Here is a 24,077-nt window from a genome sequence, read left to right as displayed (position 1 = left end):
TTCACGAGGATATGGAGAAATGTTGGAGAAGAGGAAAAAAAATGGCGGCAGTGGATGGGCCCAGGTGGTGGAGTGAGGGAGATAACACTGATGCACTTGGAAAAGATTTTTCAAGTGTCGAGTGTATGAGTGGGAGGGAAACGCGTGTACATGTCCGGAAGCTCAACCCTCTCCTGTCCCTCAGTGCTTATGAATAGTATTATGTATATCTTGTCAGCCACAGGGAGGAAAAGGTAAAAAAAAGAGTGGAGATACCGAGTGTCACTTCGTGTCTCACCTCTGTCACTGAATCCCAGATAGACCGTGAAATGCATCTATTAACATTTATGGGGCACAGGCTTTCCGCTTGGATGATGGCGGAGATGTACTTTGGAATTCATTTTTATTCAAGTATCGCACTTACTATTTTCTTCATGCTGCACGTTTGCGATGGGCTACGGTTCAACAAAGGTCAGAGAATTTTATGGAGCCAGAGGGTGGAGGAATTATGCCAGTCGGGGAGAATGCTGAATATTTTTTCATATTTCAGGGATGCTGAATCTCTGGGGAGTTAAATACTTTCAGCACCCCGAGAAATTAAATCGCTCTGTTGTACAGCGGGAGAATAAATATGATACGGATTATTTTTTTTATCAGAAAATTACTACACCGCGTGGACAGTACGATCAGCCAACCGGTGAGGGTCGAGCGATTGTAAATTTCAAAATCGAGTAATTTTTTCGCTATTTATATGACATCTGGACGGAGAAACTCGGGTAAAAAAAATTGTAATCGGGATATTTTTTCCAAATTTATATAATATTTTTAATAATCTATTGATATATATTGGTATATTTCGCCGGTAAAACACTTACCGATTATTTTCAAAATCATTCATTGGTAATCGTTTGTCAGCGACGATAAAAAATATGAATTAGAGTAATATCTTGCATTCGATTCAGTTGCATGTTAAATAGGAATTACGTGAATTCAATTTCAGCAGAATACGAGAAATTTATTTCGTATTTAAAATGCTGTCAATTTACCGACTAGTAGGACTAGTGGAGTTTTCTATTTCTCTGTATCGTGACTCACAGCCGTTGAATTTTTATGGCGTATTATTACTGTACACGTGCAGATCTATTGTTCCGCATTGGTGAAACAAGTGGTAAAGGAGAATTCTTGATTCGAAAGACAACTCGGAAAAATAGAGGCCAAAGGGAGAGGAAAAAAGAGGTGATACATTTATGCAGATGCATTCGGCAGCGGTGTAGATGGTATGTAAAACGATTTACGACGAGTCGAGTATAAAATGCATCTAGCAATATTTATGCGGACAGAAATTCCGGCGGAATTCACTCGGGGAGACGACGTAATCGACGCCTTCACCGGCTTCATTTTTTTTTTGCATCAGATTTGAATTTCTTGAATTGGATTTTTACGGGAAATACGTTAAGAAAAAAAGCACCTGCCAAGTGCAGAAAATTCTTTTCTATCAAACTCTGTCCCCCGTTCAAGGCGAATTTCATGTCTTATAAATGTCACATGTCGCGGGCGCGAGCGATAAGATGAGAATTTTTAATATATATCGAGTGTCAGCTAACTCGATGTGAGCGTCGATCATCCTGCAGAAAAAAATGCAATAGAAATTATTTTCAAATAAAGATGATGCGGAACGCGTGAACCATGTCCTAATTTTTGATAATTATTTTCCTATAATCAATAAACTTCATTAAAATAAATATTCATTTCGTGGCTACGACTGGATGATTTATTTATTTATTCTGGGAAATGGTCCGGGAATTTTCATTTTGTTTTATTTAGAAGAGAAATGTCTGCCTGTTCTGTAATTTAATATTGATTTGTACGTTAATGACGGCAAGTACTGTTCCTTCCTGAAACAGTTAGGAATTCGTTTTATTCTTCGATTTATCGAGCCGACCCTCTAATTCATTCATTTCTTGTCGCAAATTCTCATCGATATCGTTGTCGACTCTATTCTCGAGATCTACGAGAAACGGATCTTTCTTCTGCTCCTCTTCAGCCTAAAAATTCATTCCACATTTTACTATTGAAATAAAATAAAATAAAAATTACATTAGAAAAACGCGAGTAATTTATTTGTTTACATTGCCCATGGATAATACCTCACCTTTACTGCATGAGAAAAAATCAGTTATCACGAAAATAAATGCTGAAAGCCCAAGTGTCCTCATATTTTATTTATTTATCACTGTATTTCTATTTCACTCTATACTATTTCAACATCTTGTTGCATTTTCTTAATTTTCTCGGACGTTGAAAGACGATTCGCCATTGAATTTCTAAAGCATAAACTCCAAAATATCAACCATATTCCCTTAACAAGATTGCCGAGGGGATATTCATCTCCCATCACCTTAATCGAATTAAATTCTTAATCCATCTCTCAATTTGATTATCCGCGAGAGTGCACAAGGAGGTAGAGAATTTTTCATGATTAGTCAGTGAGAAATTGAGCTGCCTGCCTTTTTAAAAAATAAAAAAGACGATGGGAGACAAAGGAGGATGAAAATCCTCGAGTCAAATCTGATTTGTAAAATAAGAAGATACGAAGAAGATATAAAATGTGAAAGTAAGCAGATTATAGTCCAACTCGGTCGAAATAACGTAAAATTGCTTCTGCTGCTGGAGTGGTCTCTTTGATGTACTTGGTAGAGCACTTTGATCTCAATAAATCTCTCCGCTGCGTGAAATCCGGGAAATATTTATGATAGGGTTGCCATTTTTCTTCCATCATAAAGAGAAAGGTAAATAGGATGCATGAGGGTTAAAAATGGGAAAATAATAAAGCATTCAATTCTTTGAGACACTTTAATCATCTTCATCAGCACTCGAGGAATTACCAAATTTGTACATTTCATCGACTTCTTCCATTACTTCCAAAACCCACAGTCCCATATCGACCATTTATTAAATGACGAACACAAAAACTTAGATTAGAACAAGAAATAAAGTTCTCCCTTACGTTTTTCTTTTTATGCTTACCACGCAAAATGTTCATTAACTATTGCTCTCAGCTCTGCGCTAATTCTGATGAGATTAGAGCAAATACATCCGATCACTTCTCCATCCAACCTCTTCCACAAGTTCATATCTTCAGGGTTATCCACTCCCTCAAACACGGAAAAATACTGGCACTAGATACTCCCCGAATTTCCGCAATATCAGAATCCCCAGGAGCGGAAGCAATATAATATGCTGTTTATTCAATTCAGACCCTGATGAAACGTACTCCGCATCTCGCTGCATAGCTTCTGTGTATTCGCCTGTAAGAGAAATATCAAAAATACAACGTAAAAAACAAATTCGAAATTCAAAGGATAATCCAATCGACTTTAGGAACTCATGGAGATATCGGGATAGTTCGGAGCTACTTCATAAACTTGCACTAGGTACGCCATAAATTTTATGTACTTTCCAATTACATGGGCAACACCGTAAGTCAGGCACCTTGATTCGTCCCGATTAAATTGATATTTTCGTTTGAGTAATACGAAATGGTTTTCCTATCCAAATATTTTTTTATTCGACACTCGATTCACATCAAATATTAACTATTAATTGGAATTATGAAGAATATTTTGAAAAAACAGTCCGAAAATTAGGGGTTGATTTCTCCCTTTAGTCAAACGAAATAATTGAAAAACCAATCATGAACCCAAATAAATACATAAAGTTTATTAAAAAATCTTTCCTCGAAGTTAAAATCCCTTGGTTTTCAATTCCTACCGGGAATTCTCACCCTCAGGAAACTAAAGGGACGCATTTGTTTAGAATTGTCCAATGGAATCGGCAATTCCGATTTTATGACTGAAATTTCAAGAAATTATCAGCAGAGTGTTCATAAAACAAGTGATTTTCCCCCGAAACAACAACAACAACTCCACCCCATTGAAATAAAATAAATCGACGTACCGTGGATGGAGGCGATAGGTAAATCGCAGAGTAACGGTATTACCGAGAGTTTTCACCGAAATAGCAGATAATATTGTCTACCAAAGTGGGGGATCAAAGTGAAACGAACAATGGGTTAGTTCTTGACTCGCCATTGACTCGGTACAGAAGGGGGGAGGTCAAGCAATTACACTAATGCGCAACTCCCAGTCCCCGTGGAGTCACGGAGGGAAAAGCAAAATTCGAGAGGAAAAAGGGTATGGAGGATCTGAAAAGGAGGTTAAAGTTACGGAGTTGAGCGGTGTATATACCACCGGGGTGTGCGAATCGCGATAGAATTTACCGTTCAAGACGATTGAACCACCCCCACCCACTCCACCCTCTTTCCACCTCCTTTTAACCGGCAACCCCTACAGGGCCCTGCGGGACAATGGTCGAGTGGAATAGAAAGACCAGTTGAAAAACCAAAGAATTGCAAACCGAATGCTGTTGCACTCCCTCCACCCCCCTCTCACCCCCTGTTACTTTTGTGATCCTGTTGGGTCTCTCCCTCGATCCCACTCTTTTATTTCCTCCATTCGAGTTGGAAAAATTTCTTAAGGCGCGATCGGTATTCCCCTGTGTAGAGAAGCCTTCCAGAAGAATGAGGGTGGCAAGGGGGAGGAGGAGGTGGTGGAGTTGAGGGAATAACGAGGGAATATCGTGATTCACGTGGAAAATTGAGTAAGTGCAGAAAATCGATTGTTATACTTCAGTGGAATCGAAACGCCTATCCAATTTACTCCCGCTTTTATGGGAGCTCGTATGTGAGCATTTATAACTCCGGGGGAGTGGAGAGAATTTTCTACCTCTTCTCTATGATTGCATATAAATACACAGGGTTAAGGGAGAATTGGAGAGGGGGTAGTGTTGTCTAGCCAGTTGAAATAAATATCAGTGGGTAAAGGGATGGGAATTGTAGTGTTGTGCAGCGGTGAAAACTTTCAGGAGGGACTTGCCAACGCGACCGAGTATAACAGCTCTCCTCTGGCCAACAAATTGGGGATGGCCCAAAAAATAGAGAAGAGGGATGGAAGTTTCTGGTGGGGCGGCCTGAGGGGGTCGGGCAGCGGGGGCTGTGGGGAGCGGTGGAGGGGTGGTGAGGGGGAGGACAAAATATGCCCTCGGTGAGAACGACGGGGTTTACTGGAGAAGCGCAGCATCCACCGGTCCGGAGATAACGAGGCTGAGAAAAAGTAACGTGGGAGAATAAAGGAAAAGGAACGAGGGACCGGATATCAGTGAGGAAAAGTTTACCCAAGATAAAAAAAAAAGGAGAGAATGTATGGTGAGAGAAAAAATGGAGGATGAGGAGGGAAAAATAATTCGATGGGCAATTAGGAAAATTGAATTTTCTCCCGGCCATAATTAACTTTCTTAATGAATAAAATAAGAGAATTGTATCTTTAATCTGGCCAGTTGGAAGTCACGTTTTGTGGGGCTGTTACGAGGGACGTTGATAAGGGTTGGGGAGGTGAAATTGGATGAGGAGTCGAGATTTTCTCGGTGAAAATTGGGGGTGAGGGTATCATAGTGCCCGAAGAAGACTTGGGTAGTGGTGAGGTGGTGAGAGGGTGGCAGTGGGAGGTAGTAGTCGTTGTAAGTTTTGATATATGCGGTGAGGTTATTTACGATCGCATAAGAATTAGCTCCGTGTGGGCCGCAAACCTACCGGTTTAGCAAAAACCATTCAACAGAGCTTTTTGCTCGGCTGGGTGGAAAAGGGGGTGGAACGGGGAGGTGGGGATGGAAAGGGTTACTCTCTGGCTCCAGTGTGTCGTTGAATCTAACTTCTTGATTTCTTGACTTTAAAATTTTGTTGGGTAAAATCGATGAGTCTTGGGAAAAAATACCCCTCCAGCGCCATATGCCGCCACCTGCTACCTCTTAATCCAATTCCGCTGTTCTTCATCGGGGTTAAAAAATTTTTCACCCGAGAAAGTAAAAGAAAATGGAGGGGGCAGGAAAAAAAAAGTGAAAGAGGGGGATATCTGTCTCTGAGATATATGAGACTCTTGAGAGGTAAGACAGAAGACGTTGGAAAAGTATGGAATGTTGAAATCGATGATGCACCACCATTAATGCATCCATCTCTTCAATTTTATCTCCAGTTATTCTCAGTTCTCGTCTCGCTCTTTCTCTCTGTCCCCATTCTTGCCTAAACTTTCATGATTTTTTTTACTCCAGCAAAAACCACTTATTTTCTCATTCCCTGTAACTTCGAAAAATCATGGAGGAAACTGTCGTCCAATGGCAAAACCACGTAAATTCACAATCTGGAGGGGAACACTGGGAGAAATTGTGGAGCAGAGAGCGGATAGTCCCCGAAGTTCTGATTTATCGTTTTGGTTCAAGCGCACATTTGCGTATACAGTGGTAACCGGCAAAGGAGAAACAGTGGGGTGGGCAGAGGGACAAGTACAGAGCGGTAAGTGTGTAGGTGAGAGTAAAAAAGAGTCAAATAAGAGAGGGTGGTATGGGAAAAATGCGACGCCGCCCCCCAGGAGCCACCAGGCAATAACTTCCGAAAGAAAATTCACGATAATAGAGACCACCCTGTGAATCTCATGCAAGCATGCTTACAATCCTGTACAGCACTAGTGCGTATTTCTTCCGCTCTTTAAAATTTCTTGAATTTTTAACCACTAAGTTATCTGAATTTTCAATTATAGGAGGTGAAATTCCATTTGAGTTGAAGAGACCCGGTTAAAAAAAAATTTAATTGAGCCTGCGATTTGATAATTACCAGAAAATTAAACAGATAATTAAAGAGTTGTACAGAAAATTCATGTCACTGTGTCGTTATCAAAAATTTCAAGACCTCACTGGAAATTTCCAGAGTAATCCTCGGAAAGTGTATATTCATTTTTTGTTGCCACTCTCAACCCCTTATGCAACCCCCACTCGCCCCTTTCAACTTCTCCCTCGCCCTCATTTCCCTCCTCTTTGAATACACCCCAAAAAATCAACCCCTCGGCAGATCAGCCAGACAAATAGCCTCAACGTGATATACTGTCGTAAGGCTGAAAAGCCCAACCTCTTGTGGGTTTATTTCCGGGATCCGCTATTTCTAAGATACGCTCGATGGCGCATTTACGTCCGGGCTAATCGTCGACAGGTTTCACTTAATATGTAAGGAAGTGATGGACCGACGGTACGTGAACGTTTATTGGGGTTAATAAATTTCACGGAACGGCAGTTACAGGAGAAGAATGGCCCTCCGGATTGAAATAAAATTCTAACGTTTTTTTCAGGTTGCAATCATGAGGTTCCTGAGTCATTCGGAAGAGACTCCTTATTTCTGTCAATTATTTGGATTCCTCCAAATATCACTCAAAGTAATATTACTTCTAAAAATATTCCCATAAACATATTTTAAAAAATTAACAATTGACGAAATGAGATTCGCCCCAAGGATTCCAGAATTCTAATTTTTGCTCTCCGTGTAAAAAATCATTCGTTGAAATTTGGATGTAGATTTGAGTGGACATTGATAAGGGTCAACTGATGATAGTCTGACCTTGCTCTACAAGGAGAAGAACAGTGTCAGCACGTCCCTCGGTAGGTCGACAAGTGTATTTTCCTACGTCGTTTTTCGTCACAGCTGCCAATGTTGCTTCAGACACAGTGCGACCAGCATCCCTCTCTGTCTCAATGATAATACCACCTCGTCCCGCCTGTAACGAAAATTGACAGAATAAGGGGGGGCCAGATAGGAGGCAAATGCCAGTATCGGGGAAAATGGCAATATCGCTGTGAAGATACTCTCGGTGATGGCCCCAGGGAGATAATAATAAAATACAGGAGGGAAAGAATGGGGATAGAGAGAGTTGGAGTTGTTTTCAAGTGTATATCCTTCATCATCTCGAGAACTTCAATTACCTGGAATGTCAGGAGTTTGTTGTCCCGAAGCCATTGCACACCCCTGATGGGACGGGTCTGATATGGCGACGTTATGACACACCTAAGGGTGATCGTCGAGCCTGATGGCACATGCTGCTCTCTTGGACCCATTATTACTGCCACTGGGGCGGTACTCTCGTAGCCTGAAATATGAGTTTGAGGTTTTTTCATGAATTATGTCAGTTACACTCGGCGAAAAAATATTTATTCCAAATAAATCCTGACTGTTTAATTTTTCTTGACATTTCCGTTGCTGTTGGCTGTTTTCAATTGTACCTTCAATTTCTCATTTGTCTTGGTAATTAACTCGGCAAAATTTGAATTACATTGAATTAATGATAACTATTGAAATCCATTGTTTAACGCAGAAGCATAATAAATTGAAATAAAACGATAAACAGCACCGAATGCGCTTTTCCGCCGATGTAATTACTATTAATAATCAATCAAACACAAATAATGGTATTGAATATGCCAGTAACCGCAGTAAATTACAACTCCCTAATTCATCAAACATTAACTCAAAATTAATGGAAATGATGAAGTAACGCAGTAAAATTTCGAAACAAACTTCACCGCAAAATGATAAATGCTCGACAGTGATTTCACTTGCACTCATCCAATATTCAAACTAAATAATGAGTGAAATATAAATCTAGGTTTAATGAATCGGCGTAAGTCCCGAGTGTATATTGAAATATTCATTAGCGAATTCACAAATCATCCGCGGATAAACTCAAATGACTAGCTGGTGCTGTGTTATTCCGTCTCTGTCTCCCGTTGACCCCAACGAATTCCATTAAGTCGTAATTATGGTCGGACAGGGAGGGGGAAGGGCATCAGCGAGGGTGGGTTTGCGGTTAATTATTCCAGTACTAATCCCAGAACCGCGGGAATTTCCGCAAAGGCAGATGAACCAATCCCATCCCCTCGCCCTGCCACCTGTCACCAGGATTGATGACATATTAGTGTCGATGTCCTATGAATAACGGAATAATGGAGTCATTATTTCGTAATTCTCCCCACAATTTTAACATCTCGTCAGGTACTTTTTCAATTTTCCTTTCCTCCTTGTGTCTCACCCCTCAGAATCCTCAAGCGTTTTCCAGAAGTGGCACAGTACCAGCCGGATTAAGGATAATCCTATTGGACTTGAATTAATCCACCGGGAACTGCATTTCGCTGTGGCGTAATATTACGTTATACCATTATCACTATATGCATTATTACTTGCGTCCGCTCGTTGAGATATAGATATAGATACCTTGCGTATTAACGCAGAGGTCTCGACTACCCCGAGGGTTTTCACACCCCCACCATCGGCCTCATACTCCTCCGACTGTCGCTGTGTTGCATTTAACTTTGAGTTTAATCGAAAAACCACCCTAGCAAAGGTGAAAGAAAACTAGCAGCGGCTTATGCGACAAGTTTTATTAACGCTCTTGGATGTGTTTGAAGTTGAGAATGATGGGGGGAGATGTATGATAATTAAAGTGTTTTCTACTTCTGTCTCGTGGATTGTCTCTGTATCTAATTTAATATGGATTGCGACAGATGAAAATGGCCATTCTGGAACAATGGAAATTTTATTTTTTCCATTTTTCAGCCGGTCTACTTCAATTTCAGTCTGACTATTGCTATTCGAAATTATTTGGAGGATTATGGTAGAGGGATAGGAAAATTTATTCATGTGGCATTTAATAATTGTTATTTCAGGGGAAACATTTTTTTCAATTCAGACTGCTTTTCTGATGGAAGGATTCGGGTTAAAAAAATTGTAATCGAAATATTTTTTCCAAATTTTTTTATCATACAAAAAAAAATCGGAAAACAGAACAATTTTATTTTTGCGAAAGGTTTTGTCTGAATCTGTCTGAAAAAAACGTAGAAATTAATCGCCGTGAAAATAACGTGAGTATTTAGATCTGGAGAATAAATTTTCCCGCAACGACAAACGGCGGGGATTTAAGGTTTGTTAGGAGCCCTTGAGCTGTACAGCGGTAGAAGAAATGGGGGATTTTGTCTAGAGAGACCAGTAAAATCGGCCTCCTTTACCGATTTCAGGAGACGATTGTGGAAAGGGGGTTGTTAATAGTGCATTAGTATTTGTGGTAGAATAGCTCGATGCCGTTAACGCTGAGAAAATGGACGAGAGACACTACGCGTCAAGGACAGACATAGCACCCTTACTGGCCATTTCATCCCCCATGGGGTGATCGATGATATGGCTATTCGAGTGCTCGAATAAAGACCAAAGATGCCAGTGATTATTTTCATCTCGGCTTTCTTTATGTACTCTTCTCCGCAGGAGTTTCTTTTTTCAAGAATCTAGGAGATCAAATTGTCGGGGCATTGTTTTCTCATCTAGGATTGATGGTTTTTTATTTCCAGAAAAAAAAATAACGTGTGTTTTAACCAAATGTTTGTAAAGCAAATTTTATTGTTTTTTTTTTGTTTAACTACTGACAATTGCATAGGGAAATGGGAATTACGAGAGCAACCGAATGTTAAGGGCAAAAAATACTCGATACAAACAATTTTAAATAAAACCGTAAATACTGAGGCTGGAGTGGATATTTTTTTTGTGAAAATGGCTAGATATTTAATTGAATTGAAATTTCATTCCGATTTTTTATTTCATATGTGGTGCTTGGTTCGCGGGTTTTATTGAATCAGCGACACTTTTACAAGTGTTATTTAGCTATTGATATGGCTTCCATTGAAATTTCCTGTTGTTCCATGAAAATCGATGGGAAATCACAGAATTCCGATAATAATGTGACATTTCACTGTCCATAAATTTTATGTATTAGCTTCATGTGAATTTTTTATGCAAATCTATATTATTAGTTGTCAAAATATGGAAAGACTGAGACGTAAATATATATACTTCTATTTATTATTTATTATTTATAGGATATCCGATAAATCAGCGATACAAAACGTCACATGAATTTTTTTATTCATGAATTTTTTGTTATGCATCACGTAAAAAATGTCACAGCTGTTCCAATCCGTTAAAATTCGCAAATCAAACCTACGAGCAACTCAAATTCTAAAAGTCCACTTACTTATGCGCGTCTGCTGGGAGTACGGGACGTCATCTCCCTCTGGCTTATCAGAATCTGAAACACCGAGAATTGTGAAGGTGAAGATGAAGAATTACCACAATCGATCATACCGAGAAATCGAGTTTGGAATTGATGACGCGGAAAGCAAAAATCTACTAATGTTGTCGCAGGAAAAACTCAGCGGGAAAAAAGAAATTAAGGAATCAAATTCATTATGATTTCCCAGGTAAAAAAAAATTGTAATTGGAATATTTTTTGCAAATTTTTTGAAAACAAAAAGAAAATTTTTGTTTAAAACAAAAAAAAAACAAAATAATTGTGTTTTTGGAAAATGTTTTGAAAAATCTGTTACAACCTTTCCGAAAAATAAAATTGCTTTGTTTTCCAATTTTTTTTTTCATAAAAAAAAAATTCTGAAAAGTTTTCCAGAAATTAAAAAATATTAAATATTATTAAATATTCCGATTACAATTTTTTTTTACCCGAGTTCACATTTATAATCACGACTATTACCTCTCACCGTCAGTCCAATTTTATACATAATTTTGGGTTCGGTATTGACTTGACACTCGTAACTTCCTGAATCCGTTTTTTTGGCGTCCTCAAGTCTCAGAGTCCAGGCATCGCTCTCAGGCACATGTTCAGGTGTGAATCTGGAGTCTGAGCTGAACGTGAATTCGCTTGACGTAAGAATATGGAGATCTCTGCTCCTCATCCAAGACACCTAAAACATAATGTATCCCATTCAATTTGGAGATTGGCAAAAATGGAAATTTCCTTTCCGAGACTAGTCCCCCTCGATACAGAGAGTAATGGCAGTGGCTCTATCGAGGCCTCCACGTTTATTTGTGTTTTCATTTTTTTTTTCCTGATGCGGAAGGAGAAATGAACGATGGGCACACGTGGCTGGCAAACAGGTCCATGGCTTATCCGATCCTCGTATTTTTCGGCTATTCGAGCCAGAGACGAACACTCGGGTATTAGATATCCGGCAATCGCCTCGAACTCATTTCCCCCCTCGCATGAATACAATAAAAATCCTACTGTTACGAATTTTTTGAAATTTAAAGAAAAGAAGAAGATAATTATAATCTCGCTTCATCATCTGGAATATCTCTTGAGCGAATAAGAAATAAATTCAGGGAGACGAATAAACTGAATGAAAAATTCTGAAGAAGATGAGAGGAAGAAATGTTAGGGCGCATCATGCGATTTGAAATTCCAGCAGTGGAATAAGACCGAGGTTGGTGCTGGTGGGCTATGCCAACGGTCATGTCTATGATTTATACAACAATAATGGTGAAGTACAGAGCCTCTTACAGGGAATGCAGGGATTCTCTCATAAAAGACAAAGAGAGATAGGCGGTTTTAGTGGCGAGCGAGGTAAGAGAAATGTCTGATGGTGGGGTGGACGATATCAAGGGAAAGAGGATGTTTTGGGGAGTGGTTGAGGCGTTTGTACCTTCTGCACATTTCATCATGACCATTCGGGTTTTTATCTCTTTCTACTCACACAGTCAAAAAAAATTGCAATTACCCAAAAAGCCGTATAAAAATGACGTTAGGAATCAATTTTTCTTTATAAAAAAAAATGATAATAATTTTAACTGATTCTCAAAATTCATTGCTTATACATATTTTTTTTTATAATCTACCACTTTTTTTTTATTTTTTTGGGAAAAATTTTGCAATGTGGATGCAGTTGGTGCACATACGGCCCTTCGTGTATGGACTCATGGCATTTGGTCTGACGCCAAAGTGTGGTAGATCCAAAATAGAAATCTAGCTTTGAGATTCGCAGAAAAGGAAAAGCGATGGTTCCAAGATGGAGTAAGCGAGGGTTTCGTGGGGGTGAGGTCAGATGATAAAAAAAATGGGGTGAGGTTGTGGGTGATAGTGATATTGGGGGATCTTAGGAGCTGGGAGCTGGAGAATGCAGGGGCTATTTGTTGGGAACTGGACAAAAGATGGTAGTAGTTGGTAAGCACAACTGGTTTCATCTGCTGCGTCGGCAGATGTAAAAATGCGACTGCACACCCGAGAGGAGATTTCAGCAGTTCTCATTTGAGTATATATGAGGCCGACTGCGATACTTCCAGGGGATGGGGTGCAGCTTCCTCCGTTGGGTAAATAAACCCAGGAAAATAGTTACTTCAATCGAATGAAAATTATTGCTGAATTATCTTTCTTCCGTGAGTAAAAAAAAATTGTAATCAAAATATTTTTTCCAAATTTTGCAAAAATTTTTGTTTCAAAAAAAAAAGTTTTCCAGAAATTTTTTGAAAATGTGGAAAAATTTTTCGGATTACAATTTTTTTTTTACCCGGGTCACCTCAAGAAGACCATAGACTTTCCTATTCCATTCACACGAAACAATTCCAATCAACATTTCAATTTCCATCGAAAGTAAATAATTCCTTCAAAAAAATGAATAAAGTCCCAATAAAAAATGTCCCCCTTTTTTTCACTTGGATAATAGGCATTTCCTGAGTGGAATCAATTGATTGAATTGGTGAATCACGTGGGGGGATTAATAATATTGAGCCGTATTATGAGGGGGTTGGAGAGGAGATTAAGACGGGGTGAACCTAAGGGAGGTTAAGAGTCTGAGCAAATGGAGGACACGAGAGGGCACGCGTATACCCTGGCAGTCGTACATTTTGCATACTGATGAGGCCACTTTGGAGGCACTCCGTTCCCATTTCCTCTCCCAGGGCATTTTCCCTTGTCATTTTCAAGTTTCACTTCAGTACTGCGGGAGAGGCTTCCATCATTTCTCTACCCCCAACATTTCATCCCCTTCTTTGGTTTACCCCCGCCTCTCTTCACCACACCGTCGGGCTTTTACTTCTCGGTTCATATTGTTCTGCGGGGATCGTCTTCTTAATTATTAAGCAGACGATTGGATGAAACCACGCAGGTCTTTGACCATTTCACCGTGAAATACTTAATATCATGCTCTTGGCCTTTTTCCTTCATCTTCTCTCCCCTTTTTGAAGGGGTCATTTTTTTCATTCCATTTTTAGAACATCGTGACATGAATTTTAAACTCATCCGAGTCTTAGGGCGCGGGTTAATTGGATTTATTAATTTATTTTGACAGGCGTTAATTTAATCGCTAATTTCTCAGCAATTGTTCTACTCGTGTCACTTGAAACTGAATAAAATCACAAAAGGTGTCGCACTTTAAATTTTTGTGGAAAAATACAGTCCTTCCAGTTTTTTCCCTCCACCCTTGTTTTTGTCCTCTTCCTCTGATAAGCTCCGTGTCCTCAATAGCCAGTCCACCTTTTCTCCTCTCAATTGTCCCTTTTTCCCCGAGATCTTCCATTCAACCCAACTGATTTTCATGCCCACCGCACAATCTTCGGTTTATAACTCTCCGGACTCTCCTCCATTACATTTTCCTCTTTTTCCCTTCAGGGTCATCTGAACATTAGGTTTTTCTCTCACACAGGGTCTTATATCTTATTCGTAAATTCTCTGGAGAAATTTATCGGACACTTCACATGGTTCGAGGATGATCAAATAAACGTTGATGCAATGGAAATATTTCCGCTTGCACATATGCGAAAAGCAAATATCCGCAACGAACTCAACTGTAGTTGTTATACGGTTAAAAAATTTCTCTGGAATTTCCTGTGAAAATAGTTGAAAGTGGGATTTTTCCAAGTGAAAAATAAAAAAAAAAGACGGAATAATAAAATGAAATTTTCTTGTTGCAAGTGAAATTCGATTCCCACAAACATTTCTATTAATCCCTCGATGACTTTCATCAAAACATGACAAAAAATGACTTGCAATGCATTATTCTGTACGTGATCGAGTGATTTTCGACATGATCGAGACCGGAGAGTGGAATTCCATCGAGCATGCCGGAATAATTTCCTCGGTATCACCGAAAACCGAAACTGACTCGGCAAAAAGAATCATGAGACACCAAATACAAACGGCCACTCACGACAAGAGGAAAAACGACGAAAAAGTTGGAAAGCTGGTGGGGGTGAAAGAAGTGCTCGGGGTGCGGATAAAAATTACCATAACGACATCCATATATGCAAGAAGAAGCCCCGAGGAAGAGCCAGAGCCAAAACGATTTCGACCGTTAGAATTGCACCGATCTTCTGGGGTGGCGTCTTCTCCGTCGATTCAACCCCCAGTGAAGTTTAAGTCGTGACCTTGCAGCCGACGATCTCTTTACCACCCTCTTCCCCCCTAACTCTTCCAAAGGGGGTCCTTATCACCCGAGGACACCAGCTAAAGTAAGGCCCCCATAAACGCATAAATCGTCCTGGATATTCCACCTCCAGAACGAAAAAGTCCTCCTCTCATTGGATGAAAACAATAAGAATAAAAATTCAACGGTTAAAAAGAAAATAGTGAGAGTGCTACCTCACTGCCACCGACACTCTCTCAGTTTCTCTAGCCTCTGGAAAAAAAAACCTCTACGTACTTCATGCCCTCTTCTTATGTTATACTTTTGTTACTTTAAACCGGCGCCGATAGCCGAATTTCACTTGACCCCGGTGAGACGATTTTTCCGGGAAAACTCGCGTTTGAATCAACGTGGCTTTATTGCACCTCGTTCCCCGTGGAATATACTTCGTCTTCTAGGTGTGTTTGCCAGGAGGAGCCACGTGGTGTGCAGTACCACTATTTTTTGGAAATTTTTTATTTTTTTTTTCTGCAGTTGCGAACTCGCCCCGCGCACCCTCGTTACTTCCCACGGATATTTTACCTTATCGTCTTTCTCCAGTTTTATCACCCCTCGATTATTGTCTTGAATGCCGAGATAAGTCTTTCTCCAAATTTTTCCATTGGCCAATGGCTGCGTTGAGACGACTGGGAAAAATTTACACGCTAGTAACCGAGTAAAAAAAAAATTGTAATCGGAATATTTTTTCCAAATTTTTCAACCATTTTTGTAAAACTTTTCAGAAATTTTTTTTATGAAACAAAAAACATCGGAAAATAGAACAATTTTACATTCGGGAAAGGTTTTGAAAAATTTTTCCACAATTTGAATAGAAAAATTTTTTTTCAATTTTTCACATTTTGAAAAATTGATATTTGAAAAATTTTTTACCAATTTAAAGGTCATTGTAAGAAATAGGAAAATTCACCGGCAACTATTTTTTTCTGGGGATACTATATTTTCTTTTCTATAGTTTTTCCCTAGAAATATTGTTGGATAAAAAAAAATATTCGCACTGACTAAATAGAGATGAAATCTTGCTCTTAAAAATGGTTTCGATTGATTTGATGAGTCGGAATTTATTTCTGGTTGCACCTTTTTTTATTAGACGTAATCAATGAGTGGTTTGGATGACTCACGCCCACTCGAGGTATTTCTTTCTCCAGAATTTTTCTAGTGGCATGAAATGTTATTGTCATGCCAATGATTCAGCATCTGGTGCATCCTTTGAGGCGATTCCGATACGGGGTGGGGTCTTTTGTCCGAAGCCTCGACACCATCGCCAATACCCCCCAAGAGGATGTTGACACAATAAGAGTAAAAAAATATAGAAACATCTATCGATTGATCACTCTCTACACCCAATATAAAAAATCCTTTCAATGCACTGCACTTTGAACAACAAAAACAAATGCTCCTCGATGTCACACTTCATTTGAAGCACATACTAAATGAATAAAAAATCAAATCTTCGAGATGACAAAGAGATAAATTTTTTCCTGCCTTTAAATGCAACATTCTATTCGAAAATGTTTAAAAATGCAATAAAAACCCAAATATCTGTCAAAGATATGAAAAATTTGGAAAATTCAACGAAATCTATGAATTCAGTATTTCCGGAAACTGGCATTAATTATCGATTTCATTTCAAATTGACCGGAGGATATTTTTTTTCATTTTTCCTATAACTCGTCATTAAAAGTATTCGGGTATTACGTAAAAATATCGTAATATGAATGCGAGAAAAATTCATAGACTACTACATAAATTTTTAAGAGCTGGCCTTTGAGCTTTAACCATTCAATTCTCCGTAATGCGATTTTTTTTTATATTCGCCCGAGAATTTACGATCGATATATATAAATTTCCTATTAAATTCCTGTCAATTATCCGCGAAATCATCATAAAATTCAATTAAAACGGCAAACGTTCTTTGCCATTCCCGAAAAATCGGTTTGAACACATATTATTCCGTGTAAGCGCTCATGCAGATCCCATGTTTTCCCCAATTTCCCATTTTCCATAAAATGTAGATCCAGAACGAATGGTACCGCGAAATCCACGGAGTATGACGCAGTAATAATGAAAAGCCAACTGATATATCCCAAACAATTGAAGAAAGAAAAAGGCGAGAGTGAAACGTTGAAAATTCTTTTTCCCGTGTACATACCATAAATATCGGTTCTTGAAAGTGTAACGAGATAACTTTCCCCGATTTTAGCCAGTATAACCCGCACCCCTAGAAATAAACCGCTGGAGCTCGGAGTCTCAAGTGCCAATTCTCAAATGCATTTGTTCTATTTCCCCTCAAATTTATCCCCATGAAAAGACCAAAAGGGAAAAAAAGAAAATTTTTATCCCAGAGAGCGTCCCTCGAGAAGTAAACGACGAATAAAAATAAAATGCGAAATGTCGGAGCGATAAATCGCGGAGCATTTTGTAAAATGAAAATACTAGTCCAATATTGCGAAACATGGTGATTTCGATTTAAACTGAAACACACTTGTCCCAGAGAGTCTCATCTAGTTGTTCCTCTCACAATGGCGATTCCTCCCCTCGGTCCCTCGCGTGATCGACTTCCGGTTCATTAATTCCACTCGTATCCATTGCCGATACATTGATCTCTTTGCCCCCCACCCCCTGTTTCACAATTGTTTCAGGCATATAGATAGGAGGTTGAACCATTGGTTGGCTGTAGAGTTGAAGCAAACGATACCAATGGACCGTACTTGCGTGTACTAGTGTCCAGATACTCAGGTTTATACGGTACTATTTTGTCCTATTCCTTTCGTCGAGGGTAAAGGGCCTCGGGGGTTGGTATCAAACAGCTAGTGGGTGTGGAAGAGATTGAGGGGAATGAGGGATTGAAAGATACAGTGGAGTCGTATATTCTCCGATTGAACAATGCGATACCAATGTACCCTGACTGGATCCAACGTGCTCACTCCATCGGTGGACTCGAGTCACACACGCGTGTCACTGGTGTACCAGATAGGGTGAGAGGGTAGACTGATACTGGGCCAAATCCGATAACTCTTGGCCTCTCGTTCTGGGAGGGAATCGCTCAAGTGGCACGAAAACCTCCAGGATATTCCACCCGGTTCGATTCACCAGCTCGATCGCCTGTGGGTTAATCATTGCTCGGATTCATCGAGACTCTTAATTAAAGACTCTTTCAATTTACCAATACATTTTTTTTTTCAACGGTCATTTATTTCGAGACGGAGATTGCCGTTCGGGCGGTCTTTTTTTTTCGCCTCTTTCAAACCCAGGAATATTGGGCTTTTACCAAATGGAGACTTCGGTGGTCGGGGGTTAGGGTGGTGGGGTGAAGTTTTCTGCTTGACAATGAAGCGCAGAAATGGCCTCGTATATCGAGGTTGCAAGCTTAGCAGTGTAGTCACAGACTGTCGTAAAATTGACACGACAGTTTGGACATTTTTAAGACGTGATTGTCAAGCCCTTGGAGGAGTGAAATTCCGTGGGATAGGTGGAGATGAGTTGAAACAAGTTGGGTGGATTTAGGGTCCACTGAGGAAGGATGATGCCTGGAAGTGGTTGATAGTGAATGTTGAGAGGGGGGGATTCATGGGAAAATGGGGAAAATGGGGGGATTGTTAAGGGGGCAAACCTGAAAAGCGTCGCATCCTCCAACAGCTATAAACGCAGAGCCATCGCACTCGGGCAAACAAGCTAACCCAGAACCAGAGCAGTTTACTTCATTCATTGTCCTACTCTCTCGGTTATTCCGTCTCTCTCTCTTTCTCTCGAGTACTTTTGCACTTTGCCACGTTAATTTACTGAGTTGCATTCTTAATAAAAGTAATCGAGAACTTCTGAACGCAGGGAAAATAATGTCATAAAACCAAAAAGGAAGAGGCGAATGTTGAAAATATCCTCTGGGCGGTGGGGAGATGGGAGGAATAAGGAGAGAGAGTCATCGGGAGAGTCAGCAACTCTCTTCTACTCTATTTCTCTTTACGAGGTATATTTCCTTCTCGTTTTTCTCTACTTGTCTCTGCATAAGTCTGGTAGATTGGATGGTGGGCAAAGTTTCAGTTTTCTCGGCGACTGTACACCTAAACTGCTAGTAGATGCCGATGGAAAAAACTGTGGAGAACTTCGAGGGGCTGCATACATCTGGGTTTAATACGAATGAAAAAAATAAACGGGCGAGTTCAATGTTTTGTGGGTTTATTGCGGTGTAAAAATGAATATCGGAGTTGAATATTAATAATAGAATTTCTTAGGGGTTTAACTTCAACAGCAGTACGTTGATCCGCATTAAAATCGTCCGAGCGTAAACATTGCCATAGGAGATTTGGATTTTCATCCAATTCCCGGTTCAATCCTCAAATTTATTCATGGAGATATTAAATATCAGACGTTTCGGGGAATCCATGGAATTTCTTTCTCTCAATTTGCTCGATATTTTCAGAAAAGATGACGATTACATTAAATTCCTCGTCGAGAAATTTCCATCAGAACATTTTTCTCGAAAACATTTCGGGTTTTTCGATCCGTGCATCCACAGTTCTCCATTGAAACGATGAAAGCCAGATGGAAGATTCGATTTTCATAAAGAATTCAATTGAATTTTCAGCATGTGAAAAAATATCGTTCGATTAAAAACGGGTGTTGGACAATCTGCATTTTAATCCAGAAATAAGTGGCGCTCCGACACGATCACCGTGTGAAAAATCGAGGATTCAAGATGGCGGTGTGAGGATGAAGGAGTAAATTCAAAGATAGTTACCAGAGATTACCGACGCCTTGAATTCCTCCCTGTCGGAGGGGGATCTCATAAAAAACACTATCAAATCCCTAATCAAGAAGTTCCGGTTGCTTTGGTGGCGGAAACTCACGTCGGAAAAACGTCACGAACGGAATAGTATCTCAGAAAGTGAGAAAGGGGTGAGGAGGGGGGAATTGGCATTGGGTAGACTTTTGAAATGGTTGAGAAAACTTGGAGTAATGCAACTAGCGACGAAGCAAAATGCGAAAATCAGTGGAGGGTGTGTGTGTCTGTGGCAAACACTCTTGATCCAACCCGTTCAAATTATCTACCCCCCTGCCTCCCTCTTCCTCTTCCTCTTTCTCTCGATGGAGAGAGTTATTTTCCTTCTTCTTGCTTCTTCCCCACCTTTTCAACCCTCGAGGACTTAACTCGCCCTCGTTATTTTATAGATTACCTACCGTGGAAAGAGTCGAAGAATCATTTGGTAATCCCGTAGACTCGGATATTTTCATTCCCCTATTACCCATTCGCAATAATTCCTCTTGTGTTTTACTTTTTCTCATTTTGTTTCCTCCTCTATTCACGAGCATTAATCGTGGCGTGCTTACAACCCTTAATCCTATCATGAATTCATAAAATTATAATTTTCATCTCCAGGGTAGGCATTTTTTATTCAATTCCTGTCTGTCTGGTGTGGAATTCATTATTTCGAATTAGAAGATGTTTTAAGCGGTGATGAATTCGTTATCGCAGCGACAGCCATTTTAAATTTTTTTTATGGGGAAAATATCTCCTCGGAGTTGGGAATTGCACAGAAAAAAATCAGAAAAGAAATTGCGAAAAAAGGGAGATGGAAATTAATTACCCGCTGAAATTTCAATTCCTGGAATTTCCGCTGTTCCATTTCTTCAAAAAATGCAGATTTCGCACGATTTCTTGGTGAAGATTACGTGAATCGATTCGTTATTTTTACAGAATATTTCGCTCACGGGGAATGAGTGATGGACATTCCCGGTTCAATTTATTTTATGCGAAAAAAATGAGGGAATCATCCCTCCATCCCTCTCAGCCAAATATTCCTCCAAGCAATTAGATTTATCGAGTTAATTCTGTTGAGACAAGGGAACAGAGAAGCGCAATGATTTATCGACGAGAAATTACTTGCATTTGTAAAAAAAATTTGGTTTTCATAACACACGAGTTATTAAGAGAACTTTCCTTTATCTTCACTTCGACGAGATCGAATTAATTTTCAATGATTTACGACTGTATTTATGTACGTCTGGGCTTTTTTCCTTCCACGAAAGAATAGTTTTTCCAATACACCGAGAAAATGGAAATGGCGGAAAACCTGGGATTCGTAAGACCGCATTCGGAGGAAAAGCCCCAGCTTCAAACTGATTTTACATGTGCATAAAAACGTAATGACCGTATGAATTAAATAATGCGGTCTATGAATAATTCAAACTCAATGAGGAAAGTGAATTGAAAAAATTGTCTTGCAAATCCATGGAATTCTCCACGACGAGTCGAGGGGCACTCTTCGGATTTTGGGTTTCAAAAAGTGAATTTCCCGTTTAACTAATCGCCCGATAAACTACATCTAGATAATACCAGATATATCGGGGCCCAAGAGGCCCAGAGCTACGAAAACGAAAAAAAAATCGTATGCAATATGACTTAATCATGAAACCCCCAAATAAAAAATTGCAATTGAAATAAACTGGAAAAATTTGAAGTCAAAATTATCGTCAGTATAAACACTTCTTCGTGTAACCCGAATTTACTCCACGACTTCCGGTCCAATTAAGCCCAATATCCTCACGATCACAACGGACATTAATCTCTGTAACCACTTTTTTCTCTGAGTGCTGTCCGTGGCCCCCGACCGGAGAAATGTTCAATAAAACATAAGGATTGCCTAAATTGAAGAATAAAATTCAAGTGAAGCGGTGGTAAATTGATTCTGGATGAAATGGATTTTAAAGACTGACCTATCCAGGAGTCCCATGGGATTACATTCAGATTGTGCAGTGGCAGCCGGGGTTTGTTGCTGGGGATATAACACCTTGGTGAAATGTTACAAAGTTATTCGCGCGACTAAGCCAGAAATCTCCCTCATAAAAGTCGTAAGGACCGCGTTTGGGAAACAATGGCCATCCACAGAGCACTTCCACTCGGATATGACCCACCCACCGGGTTTTTTGTTTTTTTTTCCTTCCCCCTTTTCTTTCTTTTCCACTCGTTTCCCTCTCATTCCAACACCTTCGGACTCTCCGTTACGCCAACGAAAAGCCGTCCAATAAATATCGCCGGCTTGTTATTAGCGTTTTAATTCACCCATGGGGGCCGACACCCTCCGGTAACTTAATCCCAGGGAATCGGAAAAGTGTCATACCAGTGGAACGAAAAAACAAAAGGATAAAAAATAGCTGGGCTGAAGTAATGCTTGCGTAAATTCGATATACCATTAATAATGAGATAATACCGGCGTCGTCGTTTGTAATTGTGTCTTTTCAGGTCTATACCAATTTATTCGACGATTTTAAAACTATTCCAGTTTTCCATATAAACCCAAATCCATTGGGTTTATCATCGCGCGATTTTCGGGTGAATCCGGTTCAATGCAGGAAATTAATTCGATTTTATCAGGAATTTGGAATTTAATATCGGGAAACAGAAGGGTGGATTTTGGTAATAAAATTTCATCGATAATTCTGGAATTCTGGGGATAATTATTTATTATATGTTCAATAATTATTGGTTGCATGTTCACTCTGGAGACAATTATTTATTTTCAACGCAGGAAGTTCTGTCGACGTCATTTTTTTTTCTAACAAAAAAAAATGTTCTCTCTCTCTTGCTGTGAATTAATTAAAAATCCGGCCAATCACTTGCCTGAAGGCTCATTATTTGAAATTTAAATTATTTTTAATGCCCTTCCACGTCATGAAAACCTGAAGTTCATAAATTCGTTTAATACGCAAATAAAAAAAGTCTGCATTGTCAATAACGTGAATTCCAATTTCGCGTGAATTCGTAGTTGTCAAAAATTTTCACTGGATGATTAAATAATAATTTGAAGAGCGTTTATATAGGTACGATGAATTCATATTGCAGCTTATGGAGTATATCGTTTATTATTAAATGCTCATAAAAGCCCCTCGTTTTTTACAGCTCGGGGCTGTAAAAGGGGTGGAGGTGGGGACACGGAGAAGAAAATCACCTGGGAGGGTGCAAAAATAGGTAACAATGCCGTCGAGCTGATAACACCCGCCCCAGGAATGCCCGACGGTACTTCCGGTCTTGCTTCCATACAAATTCAGTTATTGTGGCGTTACGTATACACATGACGGGTAATTCGACTCATCGACACCCAGAGAAATTCACCTACATCGAGAAAACGTGTATCTCGGCAAATAAAAAAAAATACACCTTAAATTGCAATTAGAAAAACGGTTTAAAAATGTTCATTAAATAATAATTAAAAGATAATAATTAAAATTATATTCGCAAAAGTTTCTAGAAAATTATAAAAAAAATTTTTCGAAACAAATTTTTCAAAAATTTTTTAAAACATTTTCCAAAAATAAAATTTTGTTTCCCAATTTTTTTTTGTTTAAAAAAAATGTTCTGGAATGTTTTCCAGAAATTTTTTGAAAATTAAAACAAATATTCCGATTACAATTTTTTTTTACCCGGGATGTATGCGTTGCAATATTTCCGTCGACCGTTGGCGGCACTGGACATTTTTCCGGAGGAGTAAATTAAATTGAGGGGGAAAAAAATACACGCCAAAAGCCCAAAAACAGCTAAAACGAAGCAGCAGGCATCCGATCAGGAAAAATAGGGATACGAGTATTGTCCGTAGGATGTTGGGGGGGGGGGGGGGGTGGGAGGATTGACTTATGGATGGCGGTTGTAATTAAAACGGTATCTACCTCGGAAAAAAAAATGTACGACTGTCTCTCTCCTCACGGACATCACTTTCCGGTTCTCTACGTTTTCGCATGCTCTATATATATATGCAGAAAAAAATACAGAGGAGATTGCGAGGAAGGGCGAATGGGAAAATGCCGATCGCGTCCGCAGACCTCGAACTCTTTACCTCGTTTGCTATTTTTTTAAATGCACTTGGAGATGCATAGAAACCCGTCCGACAAGCATCAGCTCATGTATATCCTCATCTTTGTACACTTCCAACTTCTACTATTCC

At 39.5% G+C, this 24,077-nt stretch overlaps 1 protein-coding gene across 1 annotated transcript in view; it reads right to left on the bottom strand.

The window, feature by feature from the left end:
* Positions 1-2,818: 2,818 nt before the first annotated feature.
* LOC105270423 (uncharacterized) overlaps positions 2,819-24,077 on the bottom strand; it is a 39,503-nt gene continuing 18,244 nt past the window's right edge. Inside the window, exons 4-8 of the mRNA XM_011311334.1 lie at positions 11,442-11,652; positions 10,929-10,982; positions 7,837-8,000; positions 7,475-7,631; positions 2,819-3,287 (exon numbers count right to left, since the gene is read on the bottom strand). Of these exons, the coding sequence (XP_011309636.1) occupies positions 3,136-3,287; positions 7,475-7,631; positions 7,837-8,000; positions 10,929-10,982; positions 11,442-11,652 (738 nt within the window). The 3' untranslated portion in view covers positions 2,819-3,135. The remainder of the gene's footprint in view (positions 3,288-7,474; positions 7,632-7,836; positions 8,001-10,928; positions 10,983-11,441; positions 11,653-24,077) is intronic.

This window comes from Fopius arisanus, unplaced genomic scaffold, assembly GCF_000806365.1.
Source record: "Fopius arisanus strain USDA-PBARC FA_bdor unplaced genomic scaffold, ASM80636v1 scaffold00087, whole genome shotgun sequence".
Lineage (NCBI taxonomy): Eukaryota > Metazoa > Arthropoda > Insecta > Hymenoptera > Braconidae > Fopius > Fopius arisanus.
Note: the sequence above shows the minus strand (reverse complement) of the source record. Positions and strands in the feature narration are given on the sequence as shown.